The following is a 27,998-nucleotide window of genomic DNA, read 5'->3' as shown; positions in this document are numbered from 1 at the left end:
ATTAATGTGTGATGGCTGTCACGTCACGCTTGTCTCGGGCTGATCTTGGCAAAATATGCGGGTGGTAAATCTATTTTGTTCTGAAATGACTGCACTATAAGCAGTTCTTCTTTTTCCTTATGTGGTTTATGACTTTTAGGAGTCTAGTTTAGCTAATGTCTCTTTTGCACTTTAGATTGTTTGTAGTCTGTTTGTTTTGTAGTCGTTCTTCCTATTTGTCCTAATTTAATACTGTATCACTATCCGCTATTCACCCATTATTGACAAGTATAGACAAGATAATTCCAGTATCTTATTGCAACAGGTTGCGTCAAGCCTAGCATCGAGAGCGTTTCGAGAATCAGTCATACGACATTTTGCCCTTTTTTACAATCAACCTTGATTCTTATCTCCAAGAACTGCAAGTTCGACCAAAGGAAAAATTTCGCTGAAAGTAACCAGACAAAGTAAATCCTAGAATGATTACACCTGAACTGACTGCGTCGTAGTTATTATGCAACGCTGAAATGGCCGCCCCAGAGCAAGATGAGATCAACGAACCAGCTTCAAATATGGAACTTAAAACATTTCAAGCAAATTTTCGCACGCTGTCGCAAGAAGAAAGCATGGAGGAAGACACTCAACAGAATCCCTTGAAGATAATTTGCGTAGGTGATTACACAGGTGGTGTGAGAACCAAGGGTATCTTTATTAAGGATTACTTGGGAATTAAACCCACCGTAAGATGTCATCCTTTCACTTGCATTGATTTTTATCTGAAGAAAGTTGAATGGCAAAAGCTTAGACATTCAAGTCGCAATTCGATTGTCGTACAACTATGTGACATCGCTGAAATGGAACGCTTCTCCGCCATGACCAAGGTCTTCTTTAAGCACAGTCAAGGAGCCATGGTGTTTTGGGGACCTCACAACCCATCGTCACTTGCTGGAGCATTGCAATGGCGGAGGAAGATCAGGGAGGATATATCGCTTCCGATTCCTTGCGTTCTTGTCACAGACAATGTGACAGACTCTTGCTCGAGTTCAATAAACTGGATTGGGCCGGGGAAGATATTTGAGAGCGAGCTAGCGCTGGATCAGTTCTGTAAAGATCACAACTTTGAAAATCATTTTGAGATCACGGCACGCGATTGGGTGTCCGGTGAAAAGAGTGTTTTTGGACAGGCTGTGAACTGTCTTCTTGACGGGATTTTGCAGAGCGAAAAGAAAGAAGAACAATCTTGCGTGTAACGCAATTATTCAGCGACTGATGTCCTTCGCAGCCGATGTTAGGTTTTATCTCAACGAACTCTCCGCGTTTCGTGTCGAGACTAAGTAAGGGCTACGAAAGAGACTGTTAATTAAACGTGTACCAGACTCAACTGCAAAGTTACGTGTTAAATGACTATGCATCAAGAATTTAGCATAAGAAGTTTGTTTGTAGATATCGTTACAATTTACTAATTGGTGATTTTACGCTATTTTGTCACGTAACTCGCAAATACGGGTTTCCTCGGAATGTCACGCAACGTTTCTTCCAAAGAACGGTTTCCGGTAGGAGATCAAGCTTGAACGTGTTCCAGGTGTTGTCACGCAACTTAGAAAAATAATTCTAATTATGTTAAACACTCAAACAAGTCAAATAATCAAGACCATTTGAAGTTAGAATGCATTGGAAAGGGACGCTCAAAATGACCAACGGGAGAATTTAATAGCCGCGAGCGTTGATTTCACAATTTCGTCGAGTTTGCCATATAATTTGCTCTATGGGGATTTACCGCTGCTTGATTAGCAAGCCACTAGATAGAGGAGCTGAGAAAATAAAGAATGGAAACAAAAACAGTCATACTAGAGGAATTTTTGTAGCCGTGCCGTAACAGGCGATGTATTCTGTAAATCAACCCCTATTCACTTCTCGATCACTTTTACTCCCAGTTGGTAATAACCCCTACCCCTCTCCCACCCTTCCGACAAAACAGAGGTAAACCAGAGACGTTCAGGTTTCTAACTGTAACTTTCATTGGAATATTTAGACTATCCTCTCTCATTCATCCAAAAAACAATGTTCTATACCATTAGCGATCAATCTTCAGCTGGTGTTCAAGGGGAAACCGCTCTAAGCTGAGTTACTTCTGTGAAGCCCTGAGAAAACACGGCGGTCTCAGAATCGAAGAAACCGGAAGTGTCGTTTCTGAACTGTGAATATTCTGCAGTCAAACTCTCTGTCCAGTGTAGCTTCGAACTATGAAGAACTACTCGTAAAAATCGTATGTGTCGGTGGCTTCACTGGTGGAGTGGGTACCAAAGGCGTCTTCATAGATGATTACCTCGAAGTGTGGCCTTCTGTGCAAACGTATCGTTCTCCACTAATCGGAGTAAAATTTTATTTGAAAACAATCAGATGGCAACGAGGCAACACAGAGAAACCGATTTCTATCAAGTGTCGTTTCTGAACTGTGAATATGCTGCAGTCAAACTCCCTGTCCAGTGTAGCTTCGAATTATGAATTGCCAGAGGAGGGCAACGAAAACTGTTTAAAGAGGCTGGGAAAAGACGTCGAGATGAAAACATTTACAACGAACGAAGAATTTTTAGAACGCGAAATCGATAGCGATCGACTAGGAAACAAAATCGTTAAAATCCTATGTATCGGCGGTGTGGGAAATATGGGTGTTCTTATCAATGATTACCTCCAAGTAACGCCTCCAGTTCGAGGACTTCGCCCTTCTGCTCTCTTCGTAGATCAGTATTTGAAGAGAATGAAATGGCTCAGAAATGAAGTAGAGAAACCGATCTTTATCAAACTGCGAATCTTGGAGATAGGTGAACTAGGACGTGTATCAAGCCTACGGAGGATTCTCTTTAAGGACTGCCATGGAGCGCTGGTTTTCTGGGAAACACTAAGGCCTTCTTCGCTGAATGAAGCTGTAAAATGGAGGAAGATGGTAATGGAGGTTTGTCCGTCTGTTCCATGTGTATTTGTTACTGATAACTTAGGAAAAGAGCTATCACAATGGATTGGGGCTGGCAAGATATTTGAAAGTGAACTGGCATTGAATCAGTTTTGCCACAATCACGGCCTTGTGAGTCATTTCGAGATCGTTTCACGCGATTGGGTGTCCGGTGAAAGAGCGTTTTTGGACAAGCTGTGAACTGCCTTATGAAGGAAATCTTTCAGAGCGAGCAAACAGAGGAAGAGACCTCGATGTAATGCAACTGACCGTTTTAGTGTGAAATGCGTACACCATGAACTATGAACCATTAATCATCGTAATGAGATCACGCGAATCAGAATACAATTCAATTTTTTTTGCAAATAATATTTATTGCCATGTCTGCCTTTTCATCAGCTCGGTATAGACTGAGGATGTTCCCTGTCTTCTACTTTTTTTGTCATGCAGTACAAAAGCGGCCGTGGAAGGTACTGGGCTCCGAAAAGGTCACGCGTCTACCGGTATAACTCGACTAAAGGATGGCTTGATAAACGAACGTGACAGTTCCCGGTCTAGCGAAAAAAACAAAATGACTGTTAACAGCATGTAGACAAATGCGTCCGGCCGCTTTACCTGGCTTTTTGGAGAACCAGTTGTGAATAAATTCGCGTCATTTGAAAATCATAACAAATAATAATAGGAAGCAAGTGACGAAATTTTGAACCGTGGGGAAAAGTTTAAATCTTTAAAACTAATAGGTGGGGTAATGGGGATACTATGGGACGGGAGAGAGCCGGACAGGGTTGACGCCTTTGTAATGGTGACTTTCTGGGAGTGAAAATTGTGTAGTGAATATTTAGGAGATGGTCTGAGTAAGAAGCTTAGGGACAATCAAAACATTGGCAAAAATAATCCAGGAATAATTTAGTTATTAATTGAATTGATCGACCACTTAGATTAAAAATCTAGTGTTCGCTTCTCTGTTAAATGATCACCTTTCGTGGTACGGTACAGAGACAGGAGGCTGCACATTAAACAAGAGGAAAAGATTTGAAATAACATCAACCCGGATACAGATTGCATGCCAAACAGTGAGAGCTTAGAAATTTGATGGGTCTGACATTCAACGAGCGAATGCGCATTAGGCTATCAGCAAAAATGGAAACTACAACGCAGCGGGAGGGACAAAGTTCTTAAAACAGTTTTACGACTAACTTTGATTTTTACTTTTATTCTCCGCCTATAAATGTTAAATTTCTTCCAAGTCTTCCAATACCCCCCTCTTTCCCCCCCCTCCCCCCTCTCCATCTTGAAACCACGGAACCATCCCCACCATCCCCACCTATTACTAATGCGAGCTAACGTTATAAGCTCGCGATCGTTTATCCGACCGGCCATGTTTAATTTGGAGTTAGAGTGGACAATGGGGGTAAGAAGCGGGGGAGGGGCTCCCCTTCCCGGCTTATTTCTGACCGACGACCGCCCCCTTGGTACAAATTTCTTTCTCTCCTCAGCCTTCGGCTGCCATTAAAATTAAAGATATAGCGGCCATAATTTTCGATAAGAAAATACTGAACACTCGCGCGGGATCAGCGATACCGTCTAACCGCTTGTGAGTTCTGCGATTATTTTCCTCTACTGGGTGCCAATCCTTTCGTATGCGATAAGAATCGATAATGACCTTCCAAAAGAGATTATAGACTGAATCTCTTCCCATCCAAGTGACCTTTCATAGTATCCCTTCTGTAACTCGGGTCAAGAATGGGACGCCATAGAGACACCACGAACAACAACATACAGTAGAAGAACTGGGTTGAATGTGTGACAAGACATTGAGAGTTAAATTTAAAAATCGAGTTTGTTTGGTCATAAATTGAAAGAACGAGCCTGGATAAGATTATAAGTTAAGGGAGAAAAAATTAATCCTAACAGAAATAACATTCAGTTCCATAATTTCCCCATCTCCACCCCTCTTCCGCGATTAGCCATCCAGAAACTATCCCCACCTCTCCGCGGATATGGCTGCGAGGAGAATGAATCTCGCCCCAGGTCTAATCGCGTCACCTTACCAAACATGACTATGGCGTTACACAACTGTTTCCTTATGAGTGGGATGCTACTGCCTACTGAAAGCCAAGACAGACAATCATTCCGTTGTTAGGCGTTTAAAATCCTTGTGGCGTCGTCAGAGATCAAAGAGAACGAGCATAGCAACCGAAAAAAGACCCTCAGAAAGCCATAAAGATATCCAAGTACAGCTGTACGAAACCGGAAGTTTTCTTCCTCACTCTTTCGGTGTTGACATTGAACTAAGATTTTTCTATACAATGGCATCCAACTATGAATTGCCCGACGAGGTCAATGACACCCGATTGGAGAATCTAGGAAAGGAATTAGAAATGGAAACATTTAACTCGAACGTCGAACTAGAAAAACTTACGATCGAAAGCGATCGCCAGGGAGAAGAACTACTCGTAAAAATCGTATGTGTCGGTGGCTTCACTGGTGGAGTGGGTACCAAAGGCGTCTTCATAGATGATTACCTCGAAGTGTGGCCTCCTGTGCAAACGTATCGTTCTCCACTAATCGGAGTAAAATTTTATTTGAAAACAATCAGATGGCAACGAGGCGACACAGAGAAACCGATTTCTATCAAACTACAACTCTGGGAAATTGCCGAACAGGAACGCTTTTCGAACATGTTAAAAATTTACTTCAGGGACTGTCTCGGAGCACTAGTTTTCTGGGGAACACAAAGGCCGTCGACGCTGAATGAAGCTGTATTGTGGAGAGAAAAGGTCAAAGAATTTTGCCCATGTGCGCCATGTGTCCTTGTCACTGACAACGTAGGAAAGGAGCCACTGAAATGGATTGGGGGTGGGGAAACATTTAAGAGCGAAATTGCGTTCGATCGGTTCTGTGAGGAGCACGGATTTGTGGATCATTTCGAGATCAAGGCACGTGATTGGGAATCAGGGGAGAAGAGCATTTTTGGACGAGCTGTGACGCGTCTTCTCGATGAAATTTTTAAAAATCAGTGAAGCGGATGATGGTAAGAATTGTGAATGATCAATGTCTTCCGAGGAACTAGGTATTACGTCAGTAGAGTTAACCATCGACCAACAGAAGCTATTTCCTTTCCTTTGTGAAATTCCGACTAAATGTCGTTCATTTTGAATATAATCGTGTTGAATGACATGTGGTTATGGGCGTCTGTGTATTTACAAAGGTAACGCTTCGATGGAGACCTTTTAGCGCAGAAATGAATAACTGTAATTTATGCAACTGTAACAAGAGGGCATGCAATACGTGCATATTATTACACACCCTTACCTGCGGTACTTTGCATTTTTACGTCGCATGTTCTGTTCCTTGGCAACATTTTGTCCAATTTGTGCATTCATATTTTTTCCGTTATAAATCAAGAGCTTTTAAACACAGGTAATAAGAGTTAAAAAGTTCAAAAGTCAATTATCTTCGTTATCCTGTTTCCGACACTTACTTCCTAGACATCGTTACTTCCCGTTTATTTTGTCGACTCTAGTCCTTGCTTTGTACGAGTTTTTAAGACTGTTGCCGAGAATAAAGTAAGAATTCAATATTTTACGGCTCTGCATTTTAATTCTGAAACTAGCATTCGATCAATTATACATTCGGGTTATGCCCAGAATACTGGATTTTGAGTCAACTTCGTGCGGGACGTAGCATGACACCGTGTAAGGCGAAATCTTCTCAGTTTCATCTGACGGTCAAAGGGGCGCTACGCAAATTTTTGACCCCACTTTCAAAGGAAAAGTGTTTATTCAGACTGGGTGTTTCAGCCGACAAAAATAATACGGGAAGGAGAGGGCGGATTTCACACCTGCTTCTTCAAAAGGAGCATTAACCCTTTCACTCTTACCGTAAGGATGACCATATGGCGGGCTACTTCTAACAATTAGTTAATATAGAAATCATTCCCTAGTTGATGGAGTGTATATTATCAAACCAGCCAATCACAATTATGGAATATATCGCAAGGAATATATCGGAACTCATAACTCAGGAGTCCATTAACTTGCTCAAAGTAAAAAGAGACAACCTCCCTGAAGAGCGGGAAAACGCAAGTGATCGCCATGTCGTGATAGGTTTAAGGCAAAGCAGTGATGCAAAGAAGCCAATTCAACATAGACAAGGTCCACTTTATTTCATATTTACAAGTATTACATGTTGGTATTCCTGTTAACCGACTGAAAATGGACAAAATTCATCAAAACTTTACGCTTCCCACAAGGAAGTAACGATTGATAAAAATTTACGTTGAGAAAGACGCTTTAAACAAGGCTGTAATTTCTTCTGGCACATTAACGACATTGGGGTGGGAGCTTCTGTACATAATAACATTCCATTTGTAATTTGGTGCTCAATTGAAATCGAACGATAAATGGACGAGGACTGTTCACCTTGCTCTGCCTTTCAAAAAAGGAAGAACGAAACAACTTCGAAAAAACAAAACAAAACAAAGATTTCTACTTGATGGCATTTAAGTGTACTAGCACCACTAACAAAACACAGTTTAAGATAGGGACTCTTTGGTTTCTTAAATATTTCCCTCGAGAAAAACTGTTCCCTGAAGCAGACCATAAAATCTTATAATGCTACCTGTAGTGTCGGAACAAATTTACCTTAAATTTTCTACTTTAAGCTTCAACGCAATGAGTTTGTGTGTAAATTAAAGATTTACGAGAAAGTTTACGGAACCTGAAAAAAGTCTTCGCTCACATGCAGCTGATATTTTTTACGATTCATTTAGCCATGAGATGCTGATAGCTATTTTGGGGTCTCTGCCATCTCTATCATCTCTACCCTCCCCTTCCATGAAAGAAGAGGATTCTTTCACTCTCTCTAGCAGATGGTTTTGTGAAATACCAGCAGCACCTCATTTTGATTTGTGTTAAAGGCAGTCTCCTTATTCTTGGAATCTCCTGGCTCCACATACCCGTAATACTAAGCGATAAAATTGCCTAAATTCTTGGCCTTATTCTACCTGCTTCATAAGAAAACCTTTTAATCGCAAAGCAACACAGTCACGAGGGAATCAACAAAGATTATGTGCAAATCAAAATCACAATTTCTCAACCATTGGAGGTTCCCTAGACTGACGAGGAAGGCTTCCCTCGAGAAAATTTCAGTCTTCTATTCTGGCGACTCAATACACGAAGCCACTATTACTTTAACGCGTACTAGTTAATCCTACGTAGAGGGGGTTTTCATAACATAATCACTGAGGGATGAAATGGGGTCGGATGACGAAGTGGGCGTGGTCATTCTGGTGACAGCGGGACTAGTGGTGTTGGTATCCTTAGGAGAGCCCGCGGACTGAGGACCTCCTCCTTGGGGATTGTCTTCGCCGGCGGCCTGAGCTTGCTGTCCACAGACGTGATGATGGTTCTCCCAATCTTTGTGCTGACAGAACGGGCCGCAGTACCTCGCCACATTGCATCCACTACATGTCTCCGTGGCCTTTCGCCCGCAATTCCAACAACTCTACGGGAAGAACAACCAATATCCCCATAAGAATGTGGACATCTTAACAAGAGGGCACGCAGATTGACACAAATACAACAAAACTTTGTTAAAGAAAACAAGAATGCATAGCATTATATCCCTACCTCACTTGAATCACTCTGATGATTTGACATGGCTAAGGTGTCTTCAGTGGCCTGTCGGCGCGCCTCTAGCACGGCTTTCTCCATTTTGCCATGCGCACTAGCCACAGCCTCGTTAGCTTTCTCTTCCGCAGCACGGACAGCTTTCTGTAGTTCCACCACAGCTTGTCTCTTCACGTCACTTACGGCCTCTTCCGCCCGACGTTTGACCTCTGCTACGCGCTCCTCCGTTTGTTTTAGCGTTTTAGCCATTAGTTCCCCTAAACGAGTTAAAGATAAAGGTTTAACGAGAGATGAAATTTTCAGCCTATTGACGAATAGGCGTTTTCTTAACACCACACTGGACTTAGCTTGTCCACACGAAATGATAAAAAAAGAATTAAGCTCTACACCCACCTGCTCTCCTCTTAACTTCCGCTTCTGTTTCTTCGGCCGTTTTTCGTGCCCAGGCCAATAATTCTTCTCGGTCCTGAGTGCATCGTTGTTGAAGCACTGCTACAGCTCGTTTTGTCTTGTCAACCATTCCTATTATGCACTGAAGCATCTAAGTACCACAAATATTTAATTGTTAAAAAAAATCAACAAATAATACACTGTAATAATAAAAAATGTCCTTCACTCATCAAATCCCGGAGATGATTATCATGTAACTTCTCCCTATAATATCTATATATTATCCAGCAAACAGGTCATAAGAATACTCATACTTATCAGGTCAAAGGCGTTTTCTTTATCTAACAAAAAATTATCCTGACTAATTTACTAGGAAATGTTTACCAGCCAGAGGAGAGAATTAACAATCAGATCTTGGGAGTTAAGGGTTAAAATGTGACTGCCCTTTGCATAGAAAGCATTAATTAGTCCTAATCCACTTGGTTACCATGCCTGCTACAACCAGGGATTAACTTGAAAAATTTAGTTGCAGGAGAATACATTTAAGTAACAGGAGCATGTTCTATGGGTCTCGAACAAAAAACAATTCAGCGCATGGATGACAAAGTCAATCTCCAATGCCCAATAAACACCTTCTAGTAACCTTGGAAACTCAACCTACCGTGTCCACATGTTTCCAGTCATCCACTACTTCATGTTTGCTATCCAACAGAGCATCTGGCAAAGTGGGATCACCATCACGTGAACTGCCTGCTGTGAAATAACTAATGATTAATCATACCATCACACATAACTGAAACATCAAAGCAAACAGTAAGAACACTGAAGACTCTGAGATAATCACATGGTCTGTTTGCTTAAATGATTGGTAACATCACTCAAAAGATAAGAGGGAGTCAACCCTTTGCTACCAAGATCTCCCTGTTCCCTCTCCATACTGTCTGGCATTCATATTCCATAATTTTAGATCCACAAATTTTGTGTTCAGTGTAAGCAATTTTCTTCAGCTGATACTTTCCTTTCTTCTCATCACTTGATGGTTTGAAAAAGTTATGATATCATAACAAGACATCTCTTTTGGTAACTCATAGGGGTGAAAGGGTTTAAGTTGTCAACTGTCTTTGCATGTACTTCTGGATGTTTGCTGTTCACAATATTGATTTAACAGAAACAAGAATACAACAAATACACAAGGCAAAATACTGTCTCCAAAATATTGTAATTCAACTTTATTTGATTGATTTAATATCAATCATGAACTTCATTAACCCTTTAACACCCATGAGTGACCATGACAGAATTTCCCTTAACAATATCAATGACAGAGTTTCCCCTGACAATATCACTAGAGTATACATGTAAAACAGGCAAGTGATGAGAATTAAAAAAATGTCAATTAGGGAATTATCAGTTGATCCAATTTCAAATTCACCAAACTACCTTCAGAGGAAGTGTAGGCAGACAGTAAGAATTGCTAATGAGTTCTTGGGAGTGACAGGGTTATGTCATATCTGCATTTCTCTCTGACTGAGGATAAACAAGGCATATAATAAAGAAATTTTACATATTTTAACCGTTTATCTTAATAAATTCAGAGCATTAATTGTCATTCCATAATGCAAAGATTGATCTGTTTAGAGTAGCTTTTTGAATAGGTGAGAGAAGATTAGTCAAGATCTTTTAAATATTACCTTGTGGTATTGTGATGTCTTCCATTCTTAACTGATTTGGTTTATTAAAACTGCTGCTGTTGCCTACCCAACAAAACACAAAGCTAGCTCAGTATCAATTAACCATGTAAAGTGATTCTTGTTCTATAACTGAGATAAAATTCAGTTTACCTGATTTTAAAGCTAAGTCAAAATTCCTCGATTCAAAACAAAGCTGTTTAAAATATATATCTTCAGCAGAGATATCACAACCAAAAAAGCATTCATTTTGAGGTGAAAGAGGAAAAAGTAATCACATACAAGCTACATTCAGTTTTATAAACGTACCCAAAAAGGGCCTCTTTGGGATAGGTTTCCCCAGTTCTGCCATCATTTGCTGAAATAAAAAGACCGAAAATTTCAAAACTGTGATAGCCACAGAATGTAGTCACCAAATAGGGAAAGGTGTTAATTTGAAAATTTACACAGCAACTAAATAACACCACAAACAAGCATAATGTGATGGTCATGAGATGCATAACATAATGTAGGTATTAAATTAATCTCCTACATCACTTGTCTATATTGATCATTAAATAAGCATGTAAATTCCAGGAAAAAAAGGAAGAAACACTCAAACTAACCATAGCCAGATCAGGAGGTGCTCCATTTTCCTTAGGTCTGAAAAGACAGGGATTTATTTAGTACTCTTATTGAGAGTTCTACTTCCATGTACCATTGTACACCCTGACATAATTCAGGGCTCTGCCATGGCAGGGCCAAGTGACCCCTTAGTATGTTACTTTTGCTCTTTGGCAACCAGGGAATCTTACCTGTTCCATAAAACAACTGTACACTCATGTTACATGAAAAATGCACTTGTTTTCAGCCACTCAAACATGCATCATTTTTCATGTTATTAATCAATTAATTTCTACAATGCTGCTGTAGGAGGAAGGACAATCACAGTCCATTTTCACAGCCATACAAGAGCTGCAATAGTAAATCATAATATTCTCAAAGAAAATATTTAACCAGTATAATTATTAGGAGATGAAAACAATTGTTTTTTTATGTTATAGCTTTACCTCATACTATCTGAAGGAGCCTTTCGTTTCCCATTTTCATTTATTTCTAATGGATTTAGTTCCTCTGGATCCAGAGGTGTTGTTTCTCTTTCATTTAAAATATCTTCATGTTGTCTGAGATATTGTGGTGGAGTCTGCTTGGCCATCTGAGCACACTGTAACAGTTCTCTTTGTAACAGGGGTAGGTTTGCCTGGAAATACCATAAACATCATACCTTAGAAATAGTTTGATAAGTCAACATATCTGAATGGGGGCAGTTCTATTCTGGGGTACCTTATTTACTTGTGTATAAGTCAAATTTGTGTATAAGTCAACAACACTTTGTCAAGGTCAAAAATTGGATTTTTCATCATTTCTAACCAAAGAAGTTAATCTCTTATTTCTGAGAATGTATTGAAAACATGAGGAATTAAAAAAAATGCAGAGCAAAATGTAACTGTGTGCTGTGAAGTTGATATTATTAGCACTTGTTGATATCACCACAATTTAAGCATATACAAGCACTTACTGGAGAAGTATTTTATCATATTTCGTGAATCACATTGAAATGAAATCTTCTTGCATTGAAATAACCTTCATCTTAATGTTGAGTTTGAAAGGAGATTAATTAGACCAAAGGAAAACTTAAAAATTTCAAAGGATCATACATAACATAAAAAACCATGCGAGCCAGGTCACTAAGCCACGGAAATCATTCAATGAGAACTAAAGTCCAGCACTGTTAACAGCAGCAAAGCTGCAGGCAAAAATGTCTGCCCTACAGTCCAAAGACACAATAGAAGTCAGCTCCAGCAGCTTTATGTTAAGCCACTTAAAATTTATTACTTCAAACTTTTTTGTTGAGGAAGAATGCACTAAAAAGTGACGAAACTCTAATACAATTAGAACTGGTTTTATAAACTCAGTTTTCCTAACGGACTTCAGGTGATTTTTATGCTAATTTCTTGGATTGCTTGTGTCAGGTCTTTGTGTATGACTTGTGTATAAGTCGAGGGTGATTTTTTGGGCTGATTTTTTGGTCATAAAAGGTTGACTTATGCGTGAGTAAATACGGTAATTTGGTATTATCAACTGATTTGTTGACATAAATTGGCCACTGTAAAAAAGAAAGCTGGCCTTTTGAGTGTTAGTCCTTCCTCATTTGCTCTGACCTAATTAACCTAATGCTGAAACATCAGCTTTGAAACTCTTTACAGTGGCCAATTTACATTATAAACTCAGTTGATAATACCACACTACCTTGCTATACTCTCCCACTGCTACAGCACCACAGTTTCTTTAGAAACTTACCCCCTTCATTCAGTTCTTTCCTAGGCCCTCAGTTTACAAGTATAACTTAGGGTCAACAAAATTATACACACAAAAAATTAAACAGTCATTATCTGGGCCACTCTATCCAAACCTTAGTTTCATACTGAAAAATTCACTTTGCTATTTGTAGTAACAAACACTCCTAAATAAGTTAAGCATTATACTTATTACTGAGTTTGGAATCTATGTTATAAACCAATTTTACCAGAAACTAAATGTTCTTGATCCCAATGTCAAAAAAGAAATAGGAGTTCCATCAACAAAAATATACTCATTTCAAAAGAAATGACAAACATTTAAGTACAGGAATTAATATTAGCCAATTTCCAAGCAAAAGGTAATAAAATACTGCCTTCTTTTCACGTGCCACCACTTAAACTGAGGAAAAGTCCTCATGAAAATCAACCATAAATTCTTATCAACCATGTTAATCAAGGACAGACCAAATAGCAAAATTTCAAGCTGAAAGGTGAAGATTAAAATCTCAACAATATTGTTTGATTGACCACCATGTTGTCAAGGCTAAAATCATGACAAATTTAAGGCAGATGATGCACATAACTGATATTTAGTTCTTGGCAATGAAAAAGTTGTGGTACATGTATGCACCACAATTGTGGAAACAAAGTAAAGCTTGGGCAAGAGGGAGCACCATGACTCAGTTCAGCACTAACTGCACGAATGTCTTCCCTAGTATACCAATCTATACATGCTCTGATTTAATTAATGTAAACAGAGTTCAGCATACCTTTAGAAATGGTATAACAAATGGTCTGAGAGGAAAATTTGTAGCTTCTTGAAGCTGTGCATGAAATTCTTCTATGGATATTGTTGAGTTCTGAAATAAAAATAGCCAAAAGTTAACATCATGTCTCTGAACACAAACACCTATCATCCCAGGAGTACCAAAATGTGTTACAAATTATTTCCTCACCACAAGGTTCATAACAAGTCCTCGCACTCTTTCTCCAATTTCAGGAGAGATATCTGAACCAAACTGTTGCAGAGTTGTCAGGAATCGCTTCAACTTGCTAAGTTGTCGAGCACCACAGGCAGGAGGCAGCTGGGTTACACTGTTTCCTATACTGCTAGGAGACACAGGGCCTGTGGGGCTGGTATGTGCACCATTGACAGCAGGTGAAGTGGAATTATTAAGAGACCTTACATCAGCCACAACTGGAACTGAAGTAGGATTTGCATTTGGTGATGACACTGGAGGTCCCTGAGGAGGATGAGCTGCTGGGTCTGTTGGTGAATCTGGCATGCTTGCCTCTCTTAAATCTACAACATAACAGACATTATTTGATCTGTCTGCTTTTGACCACATATTAGTATAAGGAGAGGCTACATGTACATGTCCACCTTTAAAAAGGGATGCTTACTCTTAGAGGAATTTTTACATGAGTAACCAAAATGATGCGTGATTACATTGGTTCGGATTGACAGTACTATGCTTTGTGATTGCTTGAGAATACTTGAGCCACATTCTTAACCAATTCAGTGCAAAACCAACCATGCCTCCAAAACATACAGTTGCCCTTGGTCAAGGTAACAAAAATGTACTTATTTTGAGTTTTTATTGGCTTGTTGTACAGTTTTCACTCTGTGGTCCAAAAATAAACAGTGTGAACCACAAAACGTTCATTCAAAAACTGCATCACTTTTTCCAAATAATAAAGATTGATATTCCAAACATAGCATACTATCATAGTGTACAAACTAACTTTTTCTATAGAGGATACATATTCTAACAACCTACCAATTTTTTTGGAAATTGTTGTCAGGTACCATTTAGATGGCTTAAATGGTCTTATACTCAGACTGCTAAGATAAAATAATATTAGAACTTGGGAATAAAAAATATGTATTAAACTCCTTGAGCCATTTTCACATCAAACAGACTAGGTATTTAATATTTACATCCCTACATAGCTGTAAACTGGTCAATAATTCTAAATCCTCTGTTGTTCTGTCATGTTTTTTTTTTTTAATTTGTTGACCAATTCACGATATCCAATACATTTAAAATGTTCACCTGTATTACAATATAGTCGCGATATGAAACACAATATGAAAACAATAAGTCATAAAACAAAATATGACATAACAGTTTCCCTGCTGAATTGAGTAATAACAAATCATGATAGCTATTAAACATACAATATATAATTCTGACAAAGATCGACATTCCACTCAACCAACAGTCAATGAGTGAAAAAATATGCAACCTCATTAAGTTGACATGCATGTTGTTAGTAATACAGACTACAATTGACCGAGAACAATCAACAGTTGTGCTTGGTTGAACATTTAACTTCAATGGATAAGAGCATATATTGGTATGGTCTTAAGTTTATGCGTATGTTCAAAATGTTTCGGAAACAAAGTAATTTGCATTCAAACGATTGGTAAAGAAGAACTCTTGTCCAAACTTGACAACACAATTCTTAGCATTAAGCCACTCGGCTATATAGCTAAAAACAATCATTGGGTAATAGTTTTCTGATTCTTCATCTGTCGCTTTTAATTTCACATTTCAGAGCTATTATGAAAATCCTTAATTATAAACGAGTTCTATAACGCCTTGTTTATCAAGCGAGTTCAATCTTAAATTATCGTTAGCCTCGAACAAAATTTCAGAGACACAAAAGATCGCATCAATGGTAGAGTCACGAAGATGACCGATTTCTTCTTCAAAGGCACAGACAAACGAAGTAAAGTATTATAAGGTCTTCATGAATAACCTTGGAAATACGCATAACTCTCTTGATAGGATTTTAATGACACAACCAGAATTACTAAAGATCTATTAAGAAACATACTGTGATTCACGGAGTTAAACTTCGAGCATGGAACTTGTGGCCATCGAAAGACACAAAATACTGTTACCGTCTCATAACCAGGTAACTGAATTCTCATTACATAGGACGAATATATAAGATGAATAAATTGTTTTAATTTTCTCCTTAAAATTGAGCGTCACGACCTACAGGGTTTACAACAAAAAAGTTACAGCGGGCGAGCGAAATAGCTTAATATCATATCGCGACAGAGGTAGCGACACAAGGGATTTATAAAACGAGGTTTTGCGCGCTTGTAGGGCGAGAACCTTTGCGCAAATCACGATTACAGCAAACAGGAATAAGAAATTTCAAATAAGAAATTACAAGAGTTTCCAGGACATACATTGCATTATTAGATAAGCATTATAAATCGTTGTAACAAATGTTGGTAACGCTGTGTCGCTCCTCTCACCGAAAACATAAATAAATAAAAACTCATGGCTCCGTCTAAGCAACACAAGCGTAAAAAGAAATTTGATTTGCATCCCGATGTACTCACGTCTTCGAAAAGTTTCAATTCCCTTTTAAACAAATCTTAAGAGCTATGAACGATAACCAAGCGTATTCTGGAGTCCTCGTCTTAACCCATAGCTAAACAAAACAAAAGAAGACGAAGCAAAATCGGACGCCATATAAAAGAACTCCGTCATTACACTACTCAAGGTGGCGCTTTGAAAACTTCAGTATCGGAAACGCGCGTGGCGATCAAAAACAACTAGATGCGTTTGATTTTTGTAGTGTTATAGACTACAAGCAATATATTGGCAAATACCTGAAGTTACAGCCGGCATTACAGACTTCTTGCTACACCAGAAAGGGGCTTTCGTATGACTCCCATCGAGTAACTCTGCCACCGGTGAGGCAATTAATTAGTGACGTCATGGAGTGGGTCACGTGATCTTTATGTTATGAATAAATGAATAACGCTGACGTTTGAAATATCTTGAAATTTTTTAATGCATTGTTTATAACAAAATTTTAGCACGTGCCGTACGGTCCATTAAACGAAGGAAAAAATACCCGGTAGGAGCGGAAAAAATTTTGAGAGAAAGCGCGACTAGTTGATAACAGCAAAGATTTTCCGTGGGAAAAATAATCCTCATCGGAAAACTATCACCGAATATCTTGCTTAATATTTAACTAGCTGTCACCAACACAAAAGTAATTTCAATTTTCATTTTCCTGTTTGAAAAGCGAAAACGCAAATTTATCTAAATTTCGTGCGGAAGCTGCAGGTTTGTTTTTCATTGAAATCTTTTCGTTTGCAAATGAAACTGAAGAACGAATTGGCGATCAAAATGAGAGAACGCGAAAAAACGACGAAGTCTGTTTTGACGCTCAATTCACTGAGATTTTCCCAGCCGCTTTTTTTTTCAACACAATATGCAATATCGGCGCACAGATAACACTCCTTATCAACTATCAGGTGGTATAGAGCGACTGCCAACAGCTGTGCATACGGGAATCTAGCGACTGTCGGTAGCAGGTGCACCCCATACTATACCCTCGTTCCATTGTTTGCGTTTCTAAATATGGAAGTCAGGCCACCGTTGCTAAGATATACAGAGAGCCTGGGTCCCAATGCTGATGCAAAGATTTAGGGACTTCTATTGTTATGATATTTCAAAAATAAAATATTAAAATTCAGAGATAAAGTGAAATGCTGTAGATTAGAAATTATCAACGCGCTGTAAAACTCGAAAGGATTTTGTTGTCCGCCTCACCTTCGAATCGAAAAAAATTGTAGAACTAAAGAAACCATATGCTTCGAAAGCTTTTCAGTCGCTTAAGTAATAAATAATTAACCTAAGGTTCATTAAAATAGATCTCTCACACACGTGCCCTCGTAAGGAATAATGATTTTGGCCGAAATCGAACAGTGTTTCCGTGTAATACGATACCTACTTTGCGAAAAACATAATGATCGCATGACCAAAAAACACGAAAACATGCGATAATGGAAAAAAAGCACGAAAATAAAATACAAAAACTCTCAAAATAGCTTGTTTAAATTGTTTTTGTTGGATCTCTGATGAGAAGCAAAAGAATAAATCGATAACCGGTAAACCCTGCAATTCAACCTGGATTGTGATTGGCCGATTCCTGCACGTGCAAATTATTCGATTGTTGGTGTAGTTATTGTATCGTGTGTACATCTGTTTCAACCACTCACTAAAGACATTAAAGAAAACGAGCTGTTTTCTCCTGTCGAAACGTTCCACTGACAACTTATGTTTTATTTACACAAGGCCTTCTAAGTGGTGGTAAGGCGGTGAGGCGTTCAACAAGGCCAACTGTATGCCCGTAATTACTTTCCCAACGACATGAAAAAATTATACCACAAAGATACCAAACGGACGGGGGATTTACTCGAATTTTTTTTTTCTTTTTGTTTGTGACTGGGTCACTGAGAAAAAATTCTCAGGGTGAAACAAAAATCCTACAGCGAAATTTAAATGGTTTCAGTGATATTTTAATTTCTTTCTTCCTGCAACCACCAGCGAAAAAAAAATTACAGAAAATTTATATTGACAAAATAGTGAGTACGGTATAAATGCAAGGGGAAAAATCAATGGCAAATTCATTTTAAAGATAAAAAAGAATTCGTACCGTTGTATTTGTGGTGATGCATTCCGCCGACGAATTTCATTGATCCTTCGGTGAAAAGAAAAAAAAAGGCGTTGTATTGAAGATTCAGAGCGGCGGCTGTCTCGCCAACAAACTTGTATAGCAAAGCAAGGCGTAACGAATAGTGAAGTTTTCTCGCGCGCGCGAATCACCACCTGCACATCCGGGAACCTAAGGCATCTGTAGCAGCTGCCCACACAAAGTGCATGTCATCATTAATTAACGAAAGCTCGGCATTTGACAGATATAATTCCGTGAATTATTTACATCTGCTTCTCTGACATCAGCAAGGCGCGCCAGCGAATTAATAGATTTAGAGATCTCTGCTTTAAAATTCATGGCCGTAAAGTAAGGCTTTAGACACGTTGGCATCGAGAGCGCGAATTTCTCTTACCGGAGTTGTTATGTAGCTTTGCGCTTATGATGCGTCTAAAACTTTCAGAAATTCACACAAGCGAACGATTTTGTTGCACCTGTAGTAGAACTTTCCTTAAATGGAGAACGGCGATTTTAAGCAGACTTCGGAGGTCACATTATTAACAAAGGGTCGGGCTCTTTCTGGCTATTCTTTCCCTATTCCCCTGTTGTCGCTTTCAGCTGACGAGGCTAACAATTTTATTTCACTTTAAACCTCATCGTCAAATCCTTTAGGAAGTTTTAGGCCCTTCACAGAAATAAAAACTCAAGAATATAAATAAGCTTCGGTTTTACGATTCGATAAGAGTAATAAAATTCGGGAAAATGATTGGCGGGATTCTATGGAAAACATCTGCTCCCGTTATGCAAAACTTTAAGGCAAAGAAAACCCATCAATGTCCAAGGAATAGTCTCTAGTGGGGTGCCTATACCAAAAAATAATAATATTTTTTTTTTGAACACAACTGAAAGTTATCTTTGTTTTCAACCATCCGGCGCGCATTATTTCGGCCTTAGATATTTTAGTAAGTCTTTTTCCTCACAAACTTCAAAACGCTAGTGCACGCTTCTTAAAATTGATGCAATGAGTTTGTTTCCAATTTGGATTTCAGTTTATGTAAAAATTGCTCTCGAGCAATTTAGTTTTGTCGCTAAAAAAGCGAAATGGCTTTCTGAGAGTCTAAAAAGCGTAGGCGCTAAAAGCTGACAGGAAAAAAAGGCGAAGTGGAAAACAGAAAACGTCAAACTATCTTTTATTGGACGCTGCTGCAAGTCTATAACAAAAGATAACGCGCTCAAGTATTTCCAGTTTTTAGATGCCGGATTTGAAGAGGACCCTTAAACAAATACTGCCATTTCACTGACGACATACAGTCAATTCCCCTCCGACATTTCGGAGCCACAATTAATTTTTTTTTGCGTTTTTCCACTTCCCATCTTTGTTTCTACATACATGAATAAAATAACTGTGATAAAACTAAATCTAGACGTGAATTTATTTAACACGATCGAGGTGTCCTCGTTATTCTTATTTATGTGTTTTGTGATTTTTTTTGAGGCTTTGAAACCTGTTTGATGAAATTAAAATAAATATTCTGGAAGTCTCAATTTAAGGGTTCTGTCATAACCCGAATCTCAATATGTGCCACATTTGAAATCCTTGATGTTTTCAAGTTGTTTCTTTGCCTTTCCTGACCCAGGAATATTTCCATTTAAATTCATGATATATTGGAGAAAACCATTTAAAACGAAAAATCGATGCAAAAGAAGCTAATGACAATATACTGACCTCAGTATAAAAGCTTGAAATAACTCAGGCTAGGATGTAAGATACAGTCTAAGATGTAAAAAAATGCTATTTTTCGAAATTTTTAAAATTTGCTTATTAGCAAAGAAATGAGATTCTTCGGATTTTTTCAATTCGGTTGGTGATATACATCAAGGCTATTATCAAACTCAACAAAGAAATTGCTATTCACAGAATGTATTTTACGAAAAACATTAATCTTTCCGACTTTAAATTACGCCATGTGAATTTTTCGTGCATTGAAAATCGTTGCATGGTAATACAAAAATATTGCATTATAACCATTTAACGAGTAAAATGAAAGGGTCCCGAGTTTACATAATTTCTACGAATGAACCATCACAAAGGCCTTTCATTTGCCCGAAATTTTTCCTCAGATAAAGGGTAGAATTCCACATTTCTTTTCAGAAGTTTCTAGTTCAGTTTTCAAAATAGAGTTTAGATCTGACCCCTTGGGGAAAAAAGGGAAAATTTGGTTGCCATGAAAATTGAAATGTTTCTTTCAATTTACATAATTTAATAAAACCATTCACATCCACTAATAACCTAGCCTGCTAGCGTTTAAAAAACCGGTTTTAATCTCGCCATTTATTTTTAGGAAACTTGGCAGCTAGTTTGCTTCGAGTGTAAGACCCGTAATCTTGGCAAGCTTTGAAAAATTACAGTATTCCAAACAAAAATTTGATTTTTTCTTGAAACAAACGCTTATTAAAGAAGTACAAGCGAAACATATATTCTAAAATTTTCAATTTACATTGTTAGCGTGTGTGTTGTCATTGAGCCTCTTGTCTGTCAATCATTCTCTATTGTGTATAGGGCATCTAATGATATTTGGAGGCAATAAATATTTTACATGTCAATCCCAACGTCCGGTTTGCTTCGAAATTTGATAAAATTGAAAAATCATTCGGCTACATTCGATAACTATATGTACTGTGTAGGAAAGATTTGGAGGCTGATATTAGATGTTTCGTCTTCATCTACAACTTTACTAAGCTGTTTAACCAAACAATCCCGCGACTAAGTGGATTTGAAACGGTTGTTAACAATTCAGGTCTCCATGGTCACATGTAAACTAGTTCAAAATTCTCGTCTACACCATGTTGAAAGAAGAAAAGATTCGTGGGCTGCCTCTAATAGTTACCGAGTGATGTGTATCTCCACTATCGCTGAAATATAAAACACTTTTCACTATCGTGAGACAGAACTGAAAATATGCGTCCCATCGGAGGATCAATCAGTTAGATCTCTCTGCTATTTCGCAGTTGAATACTCAAGATCTAAGTTACAGAAAACTCTTTGGCCCTCGAGTTGTACTCTAAAAAGTTCACATGCGACGAGCCTGTCCTGTATACTGCATGGATCAGTAAAGACGAAAGCATCCTATTCGGAATATTGTGAATAAAAATCGCGTTCGTCGACCAAAAATCGATGCCAGAAATTTGGCATTGTAACTGACTTATTTAGGATCTTTTATTCCATTCATTTGGGAGATTTTAAGGTTATTTATTCGACCTTTGGAGAAATATAAATAGATCTGTGAGGAGCCCTAACAAGACCTCAACTGCACATGGATAGACCCCGGACATCTAATTTGGATACAGACTTTGTTTGGCTCAAACATTTTTAGCTTTGACGAAACTCGATTGCAACATACAGATTCGAACGTAAAGCATTTTTTCAACTTTTTTTACGCTTTTGCAGTCAATACCACTCTCTTACCTGAGTTCGGCCAGTGCGTGGCCCGCCTTTAAACATAAATCACCCACTTTATCTAAACGTGCTCTATTGATTTTGACTGAGAATAAAGATTTAACAGTGACCACGACATTTGACTTAGTCTTTTAAGAGAACTCGAAACAGCCGTTAGATGAAGTTACGATTTGACGGGCAGGTACAGAAGTTCAGCAAGTTTATTTATTATGCATGAGATGTACAAACAATTTTAACACGTGTTGTATTTTTGACAAGGTTGTGCAAAGTGCCTGTGATTTTCTTTAAAACACAAGTTGTGAGTGAGTTGTTGTCCTTGATGATGTTGTTGTTATCTTTACTGCTATTACTGTTGTAGTTTTAAACCTGAATGGAAGCAAGGAATTGTCTTTGAAAGTTACCCACCGTTTCATTTTACATCTATGAATGAGTCCCCACAAAAGAATCTCTGAGTGTCAGGCACCTGTAAGAAACACGTGCAACTACCCGGAACAAAACACAATCCAACATGAAAATATTCCAGCTTTACGCAATTTTGTACCTGTTGTGAGTTCTGCTAAAAATTCTCGTTTCACTTCCTGTCTTAATTTGCTAAAGAGTGTGTAAACTGCAGTGGGATAATCCTCCGAGCCAGTTTCAACGCAAACTTTCATTTCAGTTACCAATCAATTTTACAACCAAGTGACTTCTACAAACTGATTGCAGATGAAGCTGTTGAACCTTTGACTTCCAATTGAGATCATCACAAAACACGACGCTTAAATGTGCAGTTAACTCAAATTAAAACACCTCATAATCGCGAACTTTGCTCGATCAAAATAAACAATTTCTAAAACAATAAGCACCCGTATTAATGACATATTACAAAAAAAGTTGCGTGCAATTTGCAATAAATTACTGTACAACATCGGCAGTAAACCCCGAAAGACAATGAAAAAAATTCCTCTCATCATCATTATCCTGTAATTAAAATCCATCATTAGTTACATAGGTAATATTAAGACACCAGCATGTCTTTAAATCTAGTCGACAGATATTCAGCCATTGTGCGAGTCTTTCTTTCCAAACCTGTCGCTCGGTGTTACACGTGTTGACGTGATATTTCACAGAAGTGTCGGACAGATCTACATCTGCCCTCGCTGTCGACCGAAACCAGCTTTCCGTGAGACGATATTGGTGGCAGAAGAGCAGGTATCTTACAAGCTGAACAACAGCAGGTGCTATCTTTTGTTTTCTCTGTGTTTTTCTCTCTATCTCTTTTAAATAATTCTTGTCTGCTGAGGCATGTTATGTCAACACTGTGATATGGAGGGAATGTTTCTTTTGGTGTTTTTATTTTTTCTCATTTCTTGGCCCAGAGTGCTACTTTCGGCATGCTCAATCCAATAAAATTTGTACTCTCTTAAATTCGAAATTTTTAATAACGTTAAAGTTGTCTTCATTGCTTTTCCGTCGTTTCAAACTAGTAACCTCTTTCTTTAGGACTTCTTTTCTAAAATTGTTTTAAACCGTAACACTGTGATTTAAACCATATCATCGAAAAGAAACCATACTTTTCTGTAAGCTGAATCCCTCCTTTCATTACCCAGAGCACTGTCCTTACAAGACTTTTAGTCTCAGACAAGTAGTAAAAAGCCTACAAGTTTTCTTCCTACAAGAAAGCCGAGGGTCAGGACCATTACTGTACCTTGCCCTTGAACCCGCCAAGCATTATCCAGAAACTGGGTGATGATAATGAACAAACTTAACACTTTCGCCTGGATCCAAAACCTTTAGAGCACGTGTCGCATGACTTTTAAGGGACCTCTCAATGATCTCTCACAATGGGCAAAACTGGACAAAAAAAATCTAAGTCATTCATTCTAGAGGGTGAGAGAAGTTTCTGCAATAGTGACACATGAAACAGCTGTAACTGGACGTAAAACCTTGCCCGGGCACGTGAAGGAGGCCTTGTACGCTGTTTTACAGCAGTTTGACTTCGCCACCAGTTTCATGTGGGATATGAAAAGTAGGATGTTAACAACTCATGCACAAGTCACGCAAAAAGATTATGCGAGCACGTGAGTTCCACGTCCTCGGCCCAGACCCCACCAAACTTCGTATCAGGACAATTTCGTAATAGTGTATGTCTGGTTCTGTCCGAACGAAAAAGTCTGAATAAAATTTAAAAACCGGGAAACTGAGAAGAAATTTCTTAAAAATCTCCCAGTGTTCCAAAGAGTACCAACCCAAACTCAATGTAATTTCAAGCATTCACGAAAGAAAATTGTTGAGGAATGAAAAGTTTTATGATAACATTCCGTGCGTTGGCGTAACTCATGTCAGCAACATTGTCAGTCTCAAATTTGCACACAGGCGGTAATAGTGTGGTGGACATACAGATCTATCACAAATCTTTGAATTTTATTCTAGTGAGTTGAAATGTGTATCTTAACGTATTGACATCACCAGAATTGCACGAGATCAGAGTCAAAGACAATCATCTGGTGGATTAAAGATCTGTGACAAATGGCTTTTAGGAAAAAAGTCTTCCAGGAAAAATTGTACGAAGATCTTTTATCTAATGGTGTTCTTTACTCTCAACCAATTAAAGCACCAAAAACGCTCATGAAACTGAAGTAATCGCTTTTATCCGCACTCAACGACCGCCTCGTTCCTTGATTGCTTCGTTATAGTGCACACGTGTGCTCAGATCGGCTGTCGTGTTGATTGGCAACCGCTTAAGCCTTAAAAGCACAGGTGTAAGAGCTTAACGTAAGAAGTTAAACTGTAATTTGAATCCTATTCCAGTCACTAATGAAAAAAGAGTGACAAATCAAAAAGCCTCGTCATTTGTGATGCTTCAATGCAGACCACTGTGAACCGCACGAATACCAGACAAGTGCCGCATGGCCATCTACCCTCGCGCACTTTTACTCTTAAAGCTTGATAGAATTTTAGGTAGCGCAATTGCGTTCGCTTAAATCGAGAGGATTGCTTCTGAAAGCAGAGCATCTCGTCTGAAACCGAAAACAGTCCACGATCGCATGTATTTATTGAATTTTGTTTGTTTCTTTCCGTTCTTCCGGCCTGAAAAACAGCAATCAACTTCCATCTCGGTTCTCGGCAAGTCGATTTTATCTATTTACGTAAGAAAGTAATATTCCAACAAAAAGATCCATCTTGAAGAATTTAGTAAGTCACTACAAAAACTTTAGAATTTTTACTCTGGCTTCTTAGTTTCAGCAACACTTGGTCAACTATGGCGTTTCTAAACTGAAGAATACGCCCAAAATTATGCTCTGCTTCGAGGGTTTAAAAAACAGAAACAACAGCAAAATTTTAAGTAATAATTCTATGCACTTCCTTGACCGTTAATCGAAAAACACGGATATTTACTAATAGACGAAGATTAGAGTAAAAAATAACAATTAAAATAAGAAATTTTTCTAAGTCGTGGATGTAGTTATGGTAACAGTGCCACCTTAATTTGACAGACGTTCTCAATGTAACTTTAAATCATCGTTTTAAATGCTAAAGTAACACCGTGTTTCTCTTTTGGATTGGCAAGTTGAAACGGTATGCATTTAGAACCCCTTCAATCCAGCCAGCTTTAGAAATTTGTAATGTGTTGCAAATGGGATTTTTAATTTGTATTAACGTAATAACCCACATTAGTTAAAGAGCGCCATCTGCTCAAAGTATTCTAATCATTACAAAAATGAAATAAATTGAAGCGCGATGAATATTTATTTTTGCAACAAATCTATTTTTGAGCAGCACAAGAGCTATAAATTTCTTGAAAGTTGTTTGTTTTTCCTTTACATCTCTAACAAAAAAGATAAAACAATTTAGAAGTAAAATCTATAAAATTTTCCTGGAAAATGTGTACGGTTTCATGAAATATTGTCAGTTTTAATTTGAAAAGCATTTTCCGGTTATTATTCAAACACCATTGAGAGAGAACTTTAAATATCAGGCGGAAAAATTTATGAAAAGCCTTGAACTTTAGCTTCTGTATAAAATTCAGTCTTTGGCCCGGTGGTTTGCGACTAAAAATATCTTTTTCCTTCGAACTATAAAATATTTCTTCATCTTCTTAAATTTCCATGACGACATGATTGACAGTTCAACCAAGGCTACTTGTGTGGGTTCGCACTTTGTGTGAAGCACAGTATGTTTGAATCAGGCTACAGGCTTGTTTGTTCAGTCACCTTTACGGAATATACTCAGCTGCCTTGCTACTCTTTGGGGAGTAAAATAGTGTTGATTATCAAACACTCGCTTTTTAGAATGACTTTCAAATCGTCGCGATGCAAATTTGTCAGAATCGCGGGGGTAGGCATGACAAACGGATATAGCCAAGCGACGTTCTGTCTGTTACAGATAAGGAACCCCTTAGGTAAAAGATACCCGAGATGAAATCTGTTGCCAAGAGACTGCATTTTTGCGTGAAAGATGCGTTTCGCGGGAAACTGGCTCAGCAAAGGGTGTTCATCACAAAGGACAACACCACGTCTCATGGTAACACTTTGACATCTTGTCCTAATTATGTATGACTGAGGGTAAAAAGGGACAAAATTCATAATGAGGCAAATTTAAACAAAACCGAACTAGCATAAAACTGAAGAATTGTGAGTGAGAAAAATTGCAGGTCACGTTTGCTGTTTATATCGTTAAATCTATGGTCGTAGTTTATGAAAGGAAGACATTAAATGGAATTTTTTTGTGTATGTGCGTGAAATGGACTTTCATTTGCTAAGACGAAAACATGGTCCATTAGAAGTGTTCGTCTGAGTTTTGTCGCGTGCACGATTAATCAAAATCATCTTTAGCATATCGCATGTCCGGTCTTAAACAAAAACCCTCTCTCATAGCGATCGAAACTGTTCATTTAGATCGCTTGATCACGTAAGGAGATTTCGGCGAAATAATTCCTTATTCAGTAAAATGAAATGTGGCGTTAGGCTAAACTTCCTGATGATATATTTTGTCAAAATGAGGTAAAAGTAAACCGCTTTCCAGGGACTTAAATTACGCTTAATGGTTGGCCATACTGAAGTGTCTAACAAGCTGCAGAAATAAATATTACTTATTCATGAAGCGATTTAAAACAACCTGAGGTTTTGCCCGTGAACTCAGTTACAAGCACATATTTTCACCGCCAACCCAGCAAAATTTTACGATCTATGCTGCTTGTATTTTAAATATGAGCTTGTAAAAACAGTATCTATTGATTTGCAGTACGCAATGAAAAATAGACTTGTTCGAAGAAAATTGATATTCTGATTCAAAAACACGGACTGCCATCTTGTAGAGATTGTGATAAAAATCTCATGAACTATTCCCTTACAAACCATAATTCATTTCAGATTTCAGATGTTCAAAATAATTTACGCGGGATTTGAATGCAAAATTTGTTTCGTTTCTTTTTAAACTTTTGATAGTACGTTGTACCATAACAGTGTTTCAAACGCTGTATTTTTCACATTAAGCAAAATAGTATGTCCCCCAAAAAAAAAACTTGTATTTCCTCGAGAGACGAAGCTTTCCAATATTGTGCTCTGAAAATAACACCCTCTTCTAAAGCGTCTAAATAATGCAAGTCATGGTAAGAAAATAAAGAAGAAAGCGCTTCCGCCAAATTTGAGGCATGAAATAAAGAAAAAATAGGAACATTTTCAACTCACATGATCGTCTCTGTGTGGGATAAAGCTTCGATAAATCGCTTTCAAGCATAGTAGGCAGCTTTTGAACCCGAATCAGATGAAGCTGTTGTCTCTTTGGTAGCATTCGTCGTTTAAAACAGCGAGGCCTCGCTCATAGTCGACGTTCGTCTCTGGTGCTGGCAAGGTGGTCACAGCTATATCAGCCGCGCAACTGTACGACATCAAAACCAACTCACGGTCACAGTACCTTGCAGGTGTTCGGCGGAATAAATGCATTCACAAAAACTCATATTTGTTTACATGTGGCGGGCGGGCGGGCAAACATCCACTATTTCGTCGTCTTGATTGTTAAATTCAACATGCGATTAGCCGCTTGTGAAAAGTGGAGTGATCACGTGATCACCAGCAGGTGCTCAACGAGGGGAAAAAATGCAAAAAATAC

At 38.3% G+C, this 27,998-nt stretch overlaps 3 protein-coding genes and 1 pseudogene across 16 annotated transcripts; 3 read left to right on the top strand and 1 right to left on the bottom strand.

Moving 5' to 3' along the window:
- Positions 1-32: 32 nt before the first annotated feature.
- On the top strand, positions 33-1,818 carry LOC113670501 (ras-related protein Rab-32-like). The gene has a single exon (XM_027186657.2). It carries the CDS (start codon positions 507-509, stop codon positions 1,227-1,229), a length of 723 nt encoding a protein of 240 aa, XP_027042458.2. The 5' UTR covers positions 33-506; the 3' UTR covers positions 1,230-1,818.
- A 604-nt stretch (positions 1,819-2,422) lies between these two features.
- On the top strand, positions 2,423-3,969 carry LOC113670506 (ras-related protein Rab-38-like; annotated as a pseudogene). The gene has a single exon (XR_016184920.1). The product of XR_016184920.1 is annotated as a ras-related protein Rab-38-like (transcript).
- Positions 3,970-4,974: 1,005 nt separating this feature from the next.
- Positions 4,975-6,512, top strand: LOC113670500 (ras-related protein Rab-38). The gene has a single exon (XM_027186655.2). It carries the CDS (start codon positions 5,239-5,241, stop codon positions 5,950-5,952), a length of 714 nt encoding a protein of 237 aa, XP_027042456.2. The 5' UTR covers positions 4,975-5,238; the 3' UTR covers positions 5,953-6,512.
- Positions 6,513-7,071: 559 nt separating this feature from the next.
- LOC113670498 (transcriptional corepressor CBFA2T3) lies at positions 7,072-27,998 on the bottom strand. 13 transcript variants are annotated; one of them, XM_089200112.1, is made up of 13 exons: positions 16,617-16,699; positions 16,344-16,435; positions 14,761-14,825; positions 13,936-14,282; positions 13,750-13,839; positions 11,690-11,880; positions 11,246-11,282; positions 10,950-10,998; positions 10,644-10,706; positions 9,614-9,705; positions 8,956-9,103; positions 8,563-8,819; positions 7,072-8,437 (listed from the first exon to the last, which is right to left on the bottom strand). In XM_089200112.1, exons 4-13 carry the CDS (start codon positions 14,263-14,265, stop codon positions 8,144-8,146), a joined length of 1,551 nt encoding a protein of 516 aa, XP_089056238.1. In that variant the 5' UTR covers positions 14,266-14,282; positions 14,761-14,825; positions 16,344-16,435; positions 16,617-16,699; the 3' UTR covers positions 7,072-8,143. The 13 variants fall into 13 exon arrangements, with proteins under 13 accessions (XP_089056238.1, XP_089056239.1, XP_027042455.2 ...); XM_089200113.1 differs by having other exon boundaries at positions 14,761-14,822; positions 16,617-16,668; XM_027186654.2 differs by lacking the exons at positions 16,344-16,435; positions 16,617-16,699 and adding an exon at positions 27,578-27,776.

Source organism: Pocillopora damicornis, chromosome 3 (assembly GCF_964200805.1).
Source record: "Pocillopora damicornis chromosome 3, jaPocDami1.2, whole genome shotgun sequence".
In the NCBI taxonomy this organism is placed as follows: domain Eukaryota; kingdom Metazoa; phylum Cnidaria; class Anthozoa; order Scleractinia; family Pocilloporidae; genus Pocillopora; species Pocillopora damicornis.
This window is presented reverse-complemented; position numbering and strand designations above follow the sequence as displayed.